The sequence below is a fragment of the Neodiprion fabricii genome, chromosome 2 (assembly GCF_021155785.1).
Source record: "Neodiprion fabricii isolate iyNeoFabr1 chromosome 2, iyNeoFabr1.1, whole genome shotgun sequence".
Lineage (NCBI taxonomy): Eukaryota > Metazoa > Arthropoda > Insecta > Hymenoptera > Diprionidae > Neodiprion > Neodiprion fabricii.
In genome coordinates this window covers 41,418,876-41,432,674 of record NC_060240.1, presented here as the reverse complement: position 1 = coordinate 41,432,674, position 13,799 = coordinate 41,418,876, and the positions used below count along the sequence as shown (strand labels likewise).

At 40.9% G+C, this 13,799-nt stretch overlaps 2 protein-coding genes across 8 annotated transcripts in view; one reads left to right on the top strand and one right to left on the bottom strand.

The window, feature by feature from the left end:
* The window catches only part of LOC124175518 (angiopoietin-2-like), a 68,832-nt gene that overhangs the window by 9,946 nt on the left and 45,087 nt on the right, over positions 1-13,799 (top strand). The window lies entirely within an intron of this gene.
* Positions 9,648-12,797, bottom strand: LOC124175519 (acyl-CoA Delta-9 desaturase-like). Its single transcript, XM_046555862.1, has 6 exons — positions 12,667-12,797; positions 11,272-11,486; positions 11,024-11,154; positions 10,573-10,778; positions 10,214-10,399; positions 9,648-10,042 (listed from the first exon to the last, which is right to left on the bottom strand). The coding sequence occupies exons 1-6, from the start codon at positions 12,669-12,671 to the stop codon at positions 9,772-9,774; spliced, it is 1,014 nt and encodes a 337-aa protein (XP_046411818.1). The 5' UTR covers positions 12,672-12,797; the 3' UTR covers positions 9,648-9,771.

The window sequence follows — 13,799 nt, the reverse complement described above, 5'->3', positions numbered from 1 at the left end:
ACAAACGTGCGAATGAAATCAGTGTCGGATGGTCCGGTTTGCGAAGGAGAATTAACCCCTTTCACTCGGACACAACTGGTTCAATGTGTGGAACCGATTGCGCATCCACTCGAGCGAGTCTTTATTAATCGGCTGCGTATCGCAATGAGAGCAGCAGTTTTTTCGCAATAAGAAAAGGATGGCAAAGGATGACATTCACGAGGCGACGACGCCTCGCCGATCGAGTCTTGGCGGCGGTATAAGAAGTTGTAAAAGCGGTTCTTACGCAATTATCTCTGAACCTGTCCTCTTCACCGTGCTTCCTACGTGTCATGCCCTGGTATACGTACGCGTTGTGTTTGCTTTTCAACGCTCAAATCCCCCTCGGACCAATCGCTCTTTCACTCTTTCACTATCGCTTCACATATGCTCTTGAAGTATTCGTGCCGCCTCCCGCTCGCAGGCGCGTAAAGAAAATTCATTTTTACGAACCACCGTTCCGCCGTGTTACCATATACACATATATGCTCGCGAAGCCTCAAGCGGCCAAGTACAAGCGATATTTAAGCCGGTGCTAACTTTCGATATACCTATACGTCTCTCAGGCTCCACGTATGCGGCTATAGACGTCGTTTGGAAATAGAGAAATCGGAAGGCAGCGAATCAGTCCTTTCGGAGCTGCAGGCTTGGGTTCCTACTAAGCTTTATCAAATGATCAAGGTCTCCTTCTCACTATCAGCCAAGTTTACCGGTGAGCCGAACGACGAAGGGATGACATCACCCGTGTTACATTTCGAACCCGTTGCACTTTTGTCCGCCCTATTCTTTCTTCTTTCGCTTCTTCTTCTCCTGTCCCATCGAGGTCATTGTATTATTGTTGAATTTAATAACTAGCGATCGGAACGACGAAAGTCTGTGGTGCCAGAGTGACGTGCGTGGGTAATTTATATCGCACCATTTACGATATTGAAAACAAAGTTTTGTAAAACGATGGTGACATATGCTTTTAACAAGGCTCGTGCATCTGTGGGACTTTTAAAAATACAAACAGCTTATCAATCATCCATTGCCATCGCGGTGAATGGCTTTCAGGAATTCAGTTCAATCTGCGTCTGTAAATATAGGTATATACCAGTGATAGGTTTTAAGCGTTTCAACTATTGCGAAATGTAAGTGTATAAGTTTCAAAGCCTGACCACTTACCGCTCAGGCCATAACGCACGTTGATTCACGCACACTTCAACAAGTTTTATTCCGTAACTGTCGCCTGTATCCGTTAGGTACAAAATGTCAAAGTTCTCACGGTTTCGGATTGTTTCACATTCTTTTCATGCTCGTCTTTTGCTAACGAACAAAGCCGATTGCGTCTTCAACTACATATCGGATCTTCTAGGGTCCCTGATTGTCCAGTAAAGATACTTGATCAGCCGGGTTAATATTCAAGTAGCCGAACAAAATTGAAAAATCGTATCCATTCGTAGCTTGCATATATTTACACAAGATTTTTTCTTTGCATAGGATCATTCGATAAGCATTGGGAATTTTTGACAGATCAATCATACCGCTATCACGTGTAAGATCTCAGCAGAGGTTGACCTGATAATGGTTTACTCAAGGAAATGTGGTGTTATAATTTGACGTACAAGTTTTGAGTTTCGCTACATTACAGTGTTAAATACCGACATAACTTTGTTATGATAAAATAATCCCGTTGGAAAATTGGCAACAATTCACACCTGATAGCTGCCGAATTAAAATATATTTCTCTCACCTAGACACGTTACGTGTCGTTCAGCCAAAGATGCGTCCGATCATCCAAATGAATTCATAATCGTTATGCAACAGTTATCACACTTTATTATTAACTTATTACGACATTTAGCGGGGATTATGCTAAGTTGGGAATCTTTGAGGCAGCCGGCATACCTACCTTGATACAAGTAGCCGTGTTTCTATCTATACGTGGAGCTATTCGGACACTGCAATAGTGTATTTATATACGTCGACTATTCGCAGACTTTATAACGCGTACACTTTCTCGTCGCTGTACGATGTATGGATTTGAGTCGTCGATTTGTAGTTGCCCATCACTCTGATGTAATTTTAACTCTGGTATCGAGGTATTCCTCGACAGAAAATGTTCTACCTTATAATATTTCGTACAGCACATGCGCGTGCAATACACATATACATGTACATTTGGTCGGAGTGCAATATCCAGAGATGAACCGCGGCTGAATTAAAGTTCATAAGTTACCCACCTTGTTTCACCCGATTAAGGGGTAACGCCAATCTGGCGGCCGAAAAACACGCCTAACTTTGACGATTTATTTTGGGAGTATAGAAAAAGGAGCAGGATTTCTTTTCAGGGGATTCGTTTAACACATATTGAAGTATGAATAAAAAACTGCCTTGTAAGCATTTCGATGCAAAATTGCGACGACAGAGCAATCTTTAAAATGACCTTTTTTTAAAACTCCTTCACGGGAGGACGAATTTCTCGTAAAATATAAGACCTGGAACAAAAGCCGAAAATTTTATAATCTATATACTATTGCCTGTAGAAGTGCATAGGGTTTTTATTAAATCGAATTTTGTAGAAATAGTGCATTATTAAAGAATTGAATCGATTTTTCGCACAAAAATAAGCGGTAAATCGTTTGTAAAAAAAAGTTTATAATAAATAAAAAAGAAAAAAAAAAAAAACGGCTACGGACTTCCATAGAAAATGTAATTATGAAGCTACTATGAAAATTTTAAATCGTTCCATGCAACGGCGTTCAAGTAATCTGTCCTCCCAGTTTGAATAAAGTGATTTCGAGAAAAATGCGTTTAAAGTTTTACGAGCACTCAGTGCGCACTCCGAGGTAAAATCGAGAACAGAACCTTGTAAAAAAAAAACAATTTCACCACAGGACCAACTACCTATGGTTTTTATGACCCTGAACTATTGTTTTAACCATGCAATGTTAAGTATTCTCACCGATCCCATAACAGACGGGATAAAATTGTAAAATCTTCAAGTCTCTTTTCACAGTAAAATACTACATATTCTTCCATTCATGTTTAATTGCGGTAGTGAATACAGCGAGCCAAACAGCCAGACTTATAATGAGGAAATAAATAGCCATTAAATAAATGCTCAATAACGTTTATAATCGGGAATTAATTGATAAAAGAATATGACTCCGCGGCATGCATGTAGGCACACAGATTTTTTATACTTACATATTTTAATCCGAGTTAATTGCCTCGGCAACAACTTCTTGACATTCAGTACAGTCCATTTCTATTCATCGACGTAGTTCTTCATCGCCTTTTAGTTTCATACGTCCGTATTGTGATGCAAAAAACTATGGTGTTTCCTACGGTGAATTATAGATTGCGGACACGAACGGAATTTCTTAAACTCATTCGGCGTTTTTTGCCAGAAGAAATATGTCGTTATCGTCGGCTTACCCGCAATTATTCGTCCAGCTGGAATTGGTCAACCTGTTTTAAGGTCGCCGCATTGCCACCCATAGGTACGTACGAACCATGTTTTTCTGCATCGATTTAAGCAACAAATTCATAACACCGTTGCCTTGAGACTCTTTCCATTCCACGTTCAGCTACCTCTTCTCTGTCTTTATCTCAATATCTCTGCACGATTCACGAAACTGGGTCTGCTCCTGATGTAGCCGAAGAGTTGTCAGGTTATCGTTATTGCACAATTCTACTTCTTTCAGTCCATGATAGTTGCGCCTGGCGATTCTGGCTAATTGGATCGCTGTAACGATGACTCGACGAGCAGAGAAAGAAAAGAAAACTAAAGGAAATGGTAACACAAGTACGACACGTATACTGTACGGCAAGGCAAGGTACGCTGGAGGAAGCTTGAATGGATGACCCTCGGGCGTCGAGTTGCATAATAATATTAGTAATCGTATGTAGACCTACCTATATACGAATAATTCATACATGCGTTCGGTCGTGGATGTGATGGATTATTTTTGTAAGAGTCTTTCATTTTCAAGTAAATGGCAGACGAACACGCGAAGGAAAGGAGTGATAACCGACTTATTAAATCTGTAATTGTCGATTCAGGTCCAATTTACCTGCGGCGATAGGACGTATTGTGTGTTGTAAAGACGTCTGCCGTGATGTAACCGCGCGAGGTGAATGCTCGAATTTCGCAAGTCGGTGCGAATCGTTTAATCCCTCCTTCGTACGCCGTCATCACGATCTAGCTTCCGTCCTCGGGGTCTCCGCAGATTCCCGATAAAGTGATCATTCGACGAATACGACCGATCATGGATTACCGCGTATTAAATGTATAACGTCGCTGCTTCGCTCAGGCACAAACGGAGCCTGCACAACTGTCGATAGTGAAAGCTGAGGGTACAAACGTACACGGACGATACACGGTAATTCGCTATACCCGGTGGAACGGTTCGGTAGGTATTAGGTGCCGAGCTGTGTATGCGTGAATTTTTTAACAAACATTTCAATGTCAACATTTTTTTAAGTCTCCGGAGGTCGACCGAATAAATTATGTTGTGTCAATGCACGCGCTCGCATATCAAGTGTTGATAATTGAAATGTGTTGACACAATGCAGCGGATTTTGTATAAATTTTATAGAAGGGTTGATTTTAACACAGAACATATTAACCGCAAAAACACTTTTGCACAAATTATTCTTAACACGGTACCTGAGTGAAAAGAAACATACGAATGAGCGAAAATATTGGATAATTTTTCATTTCGATAGCGATGTAACAAGAATCTCTTCATCGTTCAAATTTTCATCTGCCTAAAGCTCGGGACGTTCATCGAGGAAAATAATCGAGGGTGAAATTCCTCACTGATTCCATAAAAATAATCAAATTATTCGGAATAGAGGCAGCTGTTGAATTTTCAGTGTCAACCTTGTAAATTAGTTTTTCGATTTTAGGGGTTGTGATCGTAGAGGTGGTATCCGGTGGTTTTACAATATCGATACAACGTTAAAAAATCACATTTTGTTTGGGGTGAACTGTTCCAAGTGAAATACGCGCGATATTTCATTCTCGTGTTTGTCAGTCAATGAATGTTAAAAAGTTTGCGGTATAGCATAAACTGTCATAGCGTGTATTTAACGGCGTGAGTTAACGCGCTGTGCAATTAGAAAATTCTGTCGACGCAGAGCTCCAATTATTTCACTCATTGTCGGTCAACGTCTCGCATCGTGTACCTGCCGATCTTGGCAGGGTTCGAGGATGAAAACGCCTCACCTTATCTCCGTACAGATCTGAAGTGTGCCTGCCAACTCTCGATTCGACACAATGTTGCCTTGTACTTTTTCCTCCTCTCCAATGTACATATACGGTGCTGTCTGTAGATAAAACTCATCGTTTGTTCGAAGACCGTTTCATTAAAGTAGCAGCTTGTAAAATTGTGCCTCGCGGAGCTGGTGAAACCAGCTTGAACCACATACACTATGCATGCGGCAATTTGGAACCGGAGATTAAATTCAGGGCGTTGTGCTCGGATGTGAAAAAATTAAAGTTTCCCATGAGGATATTATCGACATAACTCGTAGGTATCCATTCTTCGTTCACCCGTTATAAATATGTATATTTACACTACCATGCTTGATCACATTTCCCTTGTGCAATGGAAAGAAAACGTTGGTCATGGTATCTAGCTTTGGGGTAGAAACGACGAGTGGGACGGAAATGAATTTTGTTATAAGCTCGGTTTCCCATATTCCCATGTTCTTATTTTTATTTATTTATTTTTTTTTTGTTTTTTTTTTTTTAGTTTTCTTCGACAGGTTTACAGTTACCTTCGAACACTTGTGATATTACCGTTCGGATCGGCATGAAGCGGCTGTTCGTCATATCGGTGTGTAGCGGCGGCGATGGAAAGTATATTCTAATAATTTCACTTCGCAATGGTCTTTTTCCTTTCTTCCGTCGAGTATATTATACCGGCTGGCCATGCACCATACAACGTCGTTGCAATTCAATTCTAACGTTATACCTTGCACTCACGTAACATCACGCCTCCCGTACATGTCGGCATGTACGCAGCGAACAATAAGATCTACCCATGGGTCGTAGACGCGTGAGCGGTCCGATAGTTTTAGAAATCATTTCACTACCGGCACCTTCTTTCTTAATTACGAGTTGAAATTGTACTTGATGCTCATACACATTCATTGTATTATAGATTTCGGCGTGGACTTCTATAGACCGTGCGGTGTCGACTTGACACCATTTGATGCTATATTTCCGAACTAACGTCAAAGCTCATTGGATAGTGGTCCCCAACGACAGTTGAAAATTCACATTTTTCATAGTATTAGTAAACTGCATGCAACAGTATTACAGGTAAGGCAAGTGTGCCAGTTGTTGACCCTGTCCCAATGATTGACCTGTTTTGGTTGCATCTGTTTGATTCTTGGTTTTAAAATTACCAATAAATAAATTTGTATCGCTTAACCTCCCGACAATTGGTTTTATTCGTCGAGAAATTCACAATTTGTGCTGGAAATTTATAATTTTGGAAAATTAAAGGGTCAGTAATTAGGTCGAAACGTGTCAATAACTGTTACACTTACCTTATGCAACTGCCGATGTTTAAATAGAGGGATCTCGATGCGGGCCGGTTATTTACTGTCACTACACAAAACGCATGCATAAATTGTCCAATTAGCATAAGAGATAAATATCCACCCTTGCAGTGCACACGTGTACCTACATTGATGTAGGATATGGGTGGGAATTTGTAGAGTGTACCGTATGGATCTGCATTCAGAAATGGACCCGTGCTCCACTTTGACCGTGTTTTAAGAATGAAGTCTGCACGTGTAGGTATATCCTTGTCCTCTTTCGCCTACGCCTGTGTAACCATTCGTGCCTCGGATCAGCGCCGCGGCTTGTTTGTCCATCGAAGATGCAGCATTACGGATGGTTGAACCGTCGTTTGAAAAAATGATTTTCCTTCGCGCGGTTAATACTTGTTTTGTTAGCTGAGTACCGGTATTACATACCTGATTCGATCGACGATCAACCGCCATCTTTTTACATGCATTAAAATAACAATATTGCCAGAAAATTATTCACTTAAATACTATTAGTGGTAAAATGGACAAAATGTGTAATATTATAGTTCTCGCTAAAGTTATAACGGAAGGAGGAGTCGTTGTAAGCAAATGTTTCTCTGCTGCTTCGAAAGTATCTTCCAACCTTACGTCTATAGTATCTTGGTATAATAGTATAATTTATACCGTAATCGGAGTTATTCGGTAAAAAGCAAATAAATGCCGAATTTACGAATGATATTGTACTTTCGCCGATCCGCACTATCGCCGGAAGATCGTAGGTATATATAATCGTAGTCATTGAACTGTAGTTAACCGCGCTTCGCTTTCATGTTAATTCACCGTGTCTAGATCCTGGCTATGGCAAGAAAATCGAAGCCCAGTGCTCGGCGAGAGCGTGGCGGTATTTCTGGGTTTCATTCACGTGTACTTGCAAGCTTCACTTTCCAGCTGTTGTCTGCCTACCGGAACTCTAACAAACGGTTTACTCGGCAGCTATCCTCACGGGAAGTACCGATTTGCGCTTTTACTGCCGTACTATTATTATAATCACACCTTTCGAGCACGCGGCGCACGGTTCGCTTATTGCTGAATAAATACTAAGTTTACGATCACCGTTTCAAATTTCCCGTAGACCACCGGAAATGGTACTCCGGCCCAATCCCGTGAGCTTATCATGCATAAATATGAATATTTTACCCCGGTGAAATTACTCGTGATATATAGTACAGTAGGCACGCGTGCCCGTGTCGTACTTTCCACTAATATTATCGACTCGTGTTCGGACCCTGAATAATAAGATCGTTGTACGAATCCTCTATTCATACGATCTAATGCCCTGTGTTTTTGGACATTTTTAATTCAGGCTGTTCAATTTCCAGTGCGCTGGTCAATAGTTTATCCACGTGTACTCAGCTTTATGCGTAGAATCTGAAAACTAAGCGTTTTCATACCTGTGAAAGTAACAATCTGTTGCAGAGTGTTAAGAGGGATCTCTCAATGATAGCCGGATATCAGACACAAATACCTATAAAGCGTATAGAGGAAATAGGACAAGTAAATCGCGTTTTGTCACAGAGGTGTTGATCAAGTGCATGTACAGCCCGCTATGATTAGCGTAACGTGTACAGAACACCTGTATGTCTCTGCTCACATTGTATGATCATTCACAGGCACGTACATATAAGCCTGCGATGTTGCTCGGAGGCTCTCGATGATCAAAAAGTGAGAGCCGTTGGAAAATATCGGGTAACGTTCCCTGCTTTCGGTACAGACAGACATGGCAAGGGCCAATTTGAAATTCAGCTCACGCTCGCGTGGTTCCCACGCTATATTATACCACCGGTATAAGGTATAAATGACTGCAGATCGGTGCTCGCTGATAGCGCCAAGTTCATTAAAAAAAAAAAAAAAAAAACATGAACGCGCGCGAGCCGACGCACTATCTTTTACCGCGAACAGAAGCCTTTGGCCTAACCGGCCAAAAACAGTGTCACATATTTCTCCCTTCTGCCAATGAAATTCGACATTTCGGAAGTTTTTATACGATTATGGATTTCAAAAGCTTTCATTTAAGCCCTATATCAATGCGATCGATGCACGGGGAGCCGAAATATACCAGTTGTAATATTTCCAATATCGTCGAAAAACTGATTCAATTTGTATTATGTAACGAAAAAAAGTGACGTTCGTGTGTTTCATAGTCGTAAGTTCAGAACTAAGTGAAGATATACAAATTAGTGATAATTATTTGACTACTTTAAATCGGTTCGATGAACAGCGGAGCTCCCGATGAGGCTGAACGCAGAGTTAATAGTCTTGCGAAGCCTAATTTTATGCTCATGTAATCGGGTAAATTTGGTCTGTCAAAGGATGAGAATGTTTATGTACGTTGTGTTTTTGTGAAATGTTTTTCTGTTGTATAACTTGATTATATGCACGCATCTTCGATCATAGAAAGTATTTTTGTGGGTAATGACCACATTGTTAATGTACTTGGCGAAAGGCTTTTGTACCAGAGGTGCTTTTTGGGGGGATATGATATTTTTGGATCCTTCGTAGAATTTACGCGTATACAAGTAGCTCTGATGGCCTTTCTTCAACTCTCTTTTCGTGAGTGGCTAAATTTGGCAGATTTTCGTTGCGCGAGGACCGCGGTCTAAAATCTAACCGGCATAGGTTGGGTGATGCCACGGGCACGCATGCAAATGATTATCGCGTCCGTGTGACGCCGACGCTTAGGAGGACGACGTCGACGTCGCCGGTTAGAACTAAGAATTTCCAAAAACACGCCAATCGGGGATATTTGGTGGGAACGGACGAAGTTGGTGATTTCTTTTACCTTCATCTCTCATTCGTATTACAGATCTGAAAATACTTTCACGGCGTAACTCTACATTATTTTTTTTTCAAAAACTAATTCTTTCAAAGTCGTATGACGGACCCCCACACGTGGTTTGTATTTAATGTGAAGAAGGTTATAGAGTAAAATGAATAAAAACACATCCTCATCTGAAGAATCAGAAAATGAGCAAGAAATCTTCAACTATTTCGATTCCGAGGCAGCATTAATTGTGCGAAAGGAAACTGTACCAAAGAAATAGATGTATTCGATCGGTATTTATTGGCTTACGACACGTACAAGAATCAGCGACAATAATGTAACTGCAAATATTAGTTTTCACTTATTACTCATTATTTCGGTCACGGATCATGACTTACTTTTCAATCAATAATTTTGCAGCCCTGGTTCATAACCGAATGCGTTCCGTCGCCGTGCTTCTTGATACGCCCTTCGACCACCGAGTCCGAGACCGTTCTTAAATCGTAGGCGAATCCGTAATTCGCCAGAGTCTGCAAGAACTTGGTGTTGATACCATCCCGTTGACTGAATTCTCCAGCTCTCCAATCCCCGGGAAAACTGTGATGGTAATTGTGCCATCCATCTCCTCCGGTCAGAAATGAAACGAGATTGGACTCGACGGAGGCGATTCTTCTACAATTTTCAACTACGTTATTTCACATTAAACTAATTGTAAATTTTATCGAAATTCATTCAAGTATAAACGGAGAGTGTTATAACCCTGAGGGTTTCAGGGTTTCTCGGGAATCATTCCACGTTCGTTTTACATCTGCTTTAGAAATGAATCGGTGATCGTAAACTTACTTGTCGTAGGGCTTTGTGCCGAACATGTGAGCGACAGAATTTACGCTCCAAGTTACATTAAGGACGATGACGTAGCGAAGACAGTATGCGACGTAAAAGGAAGTCCACCAATTTTCATTCCAACAGAAAACTGGCAAATAAGTGGGAAAAAGAAATCCCACAAGTATGTAAAACGGTACGTAATATCTGCAAGTAAATTAGGATGATAAAAAACAGCCACGGTTATATCGCGATATCATGAGGAAAAAAAACCGTCGATGGTGTTCTAGTTAGTATTTCACGTTTCTGATTCGAAAAATCGTGAGGATTTCACTTTAAAAAGAAATTGGTACCTATAGTGTTCGAAGTTGGATACCCACTTGTATTGAAACATGACGATTTTGTCATCGAGTAGATCCGAGACGTCGATGCACTTGGTTTTCTCTTTAACGAGAGGATGTTTCTTGAACATCAACCAGCCGACATGGGAAAAGAAAAATCCTCTGGTGGAATTGTGAGGATCAGCGTCCGTGTCGCTGTATTTGTGATGCAGCCTATGGTCTCTTGCCCAGGTATACATGCTGTTCTACAATACGAAAGGTATGCCTAATGTCGCCTGATTGTCGCGCAGTTATTAAAAAGTAGTTGGGGGGGGGGGGGGGGGGGGGGGACCCAACAGCACTAAAAGCACTTTGATCTTGAATCGTCAAAGACTGTTATTACGTTATACCTGTGATACCCGGTGTATTGACAACCCGAGTATAACGAGCGCACAAGTTTGGCGAAATCGCAATTTTTGTGATTAGCTGCGAATAATTGGATTTCACTAACCTGTCCAGCAGCCGTTTGAAAAATGATCATGGCCAGCCTGAGAGACGTTGTGGCCTTGAAACTCTTGTGAGAATAGTATCGATGGGCCCCCAATGTTACAGCTTCCAAGGTACAGAACACCATGAAACCCGCTAGAAAAAAAAGAGTGGTGAAGTTATAGGAATAAGTAATTGTTGAAACTGAATTCGGCTGTTCCTCGCCGTCATTCTTATATCTGCATTCTTACGAGTTATATGATTTCAACTCACCCCATATTATTGTGAGTATCTTGGCGTTCACCAGTAGGTGGTAAATACCAATTACTGCACCCACGTGGAGGGCGAATAAGTACAACAGGTTGGGAATCACAAGTCTGTGATAAAACTTATCGTTCGTGCTGACATCCTTGTTGACCACCTCTTCCAGGTCGAACTCTCGACTCTTCTCATTTTGCACAATGAAGTCCAAGTTTGAGTCGTGATCCCTGTACATTTAAATTCAAATTATACCATACATGATAATTTTCAATGTTTTAGTTATACTAGCTTAGTCAAACAGCCAGTCCGTCAGGGGATCAGTCAAGGGGACTCGCAAGTGAAATTCTAGCCCTACTATATATACCTGCTACAAGGTCGCTGATTTTTTTTCTCCATGACTTTGGATAAGAAATGATGTCCCAACCCGACAAATAATTCCGGAAAAATTTTCACTATTTTCGAAATCAATATTTGTGAAAGCAGAAGAATGAAATTTATATGAATATAGGAACCCCATTATGGTAAATTTTTTTTCTCTTTCCCGTCTCAGTTGGTGGGCCTTTTTAAGCTAAGGTCAAGTTTCAATCATGCTTTTATTGTGAATTAACAGTCATGGCCTTGGCTGTAGGATGTAACTTCAATCTCTTTTGATAAAGGATGAGATCACATTTTTAATGTACTTGGCGAAAGGTTTTTGCACCGGAGGTGCTTTTTGGGAGGATTGATTTTAACGAAAAAAAAAAAAATGAATCTCGACTCACATACTTTTGAAAAGATGAGCCCCAAACGAGTGAAATGATTGGTTCTCGAAGCATGATTTCCCCAAATCTACCCACTTTGCCAGCCGTATTTTCGTACATTATACCTCCGTAAAATAATTTGAAACGGATTTTCATGTTTGGGTTTGCTTACTGATTGGCAAATATGATTCGCATGACTCAAAACAACCAAAGTAACAATTTAAGGGGAGAATCAAAATTGAGCGGGAAAATAGTCTGTTCGACGCCGCGCCGCCTTTAAGTATGTGCCTTGTTAGCCTAGACTTAAGTACGGCTCTGGTAATTATAGGGGTAGCACGATCTTTAGTGAAATCTACAGTACTTCTGGTTGCTAACTTAAGGTTACCGACTGACCTGTCAAACTTCACATTGCGAGTCTTTGATGTGGTGAATTTTACTGTCGATTGCTTGAAAATAGATCAATTCTCCCGGAATGATTGCATTCACTTTTCGGTTCGAAATATCCAGTAATAATCGTTCGTCTTTCGTTAATACAAATGCCAAAGTCTAGCAAAGTGATAGTTGATAGAGAAATTAGTAGGACGTCGATAGGATCCGAGGAAACGTCGGTTTGGACTTTATCTATATTATTAAGGGTGTATTGAAAACTCTTAAAATTAGTAATTACCCCATTGAAACACAGCTCGCAGTATTGAAGATATTTTCTCAAACTCTCAACTATTTACGTATTATTTTTCTTTATGCTCGAGCTGCCTCGACGAAGAACGGAATCACGCTCAGTGTAACGCACTGGACTGACGATCTCCAATTGACGATGGTACGAGGATAATCGGACTTTTAATATTTCCAAAAATATGACGTACACGCACTTTATTACGCTAACGCGGATCAAGCACAGTTTTTTAGGTGGGGCAAGCCAAGTCAGATGGGAGGTGGGGGAAGGAAACTAAGATTACCAAATAAGTTTTACAAATGTGCAAAAAATGCTTTATTTACGACTATTAGAAGCACTGTAGTTTTAAATGCTTCCAATATTATTATGTAAGAGTATATCGAATCACGAGAGGTGCTCGACGAGTTTTTGTCAATCGCAAGTAGACGCTGATGTCGGAGTCGACGTCGCCGTTGCCACGACATCATCAAACAACGATCCGTCGCAGCTGGATCACCGAAAACGACGGTCTCGTTGTCAGGTGAATTTATGAGTTATCTCGAACGCCGGGTGATGATCGATTCAGCGTTATTCATTATACCTATGGGTGTATTGTAGTTAACTTTTTGATTCGTTTTTTGCGTACATCTGCCCACAATTCGAGGCTACGCGAAACATGTCGCCGTTTCGTCGCGACGCGCGACGCTGCAAGCTCGTCAAACCCATTTCAATAGAAATATCTCTTCGCCGTGTTTATGTGATCGGTATGCCGACAATCGCGGCTCTCTTGCCCGATTACACGTCTCGTTTGAGGCCAGGGTGTTCGCTCTACCGTGAAATAACGCCCATAAATCTGCTAATACATGACGTCCAGTCCACCTCTATGTATGTACAAGCTGTAATTACGTGCCGGGGACTTTCTGTTTTGTCGGCGAGAAAAATGAAAATTTCCAACGGTACGAAGAATTTTGAACTGTCTTTACAACTTGGATCTCGAAATTCAGCAAGACTAAACTTGATGTTATTACCTGATGTAAGATGTTGCGTTAGTCGTGCAAAAAATGTACAACCCGGTATGAAACTTTCATATAACAATATGTCCATTTTACGTTATTTCGATACATACTGTATACACTTTTACCTATGAT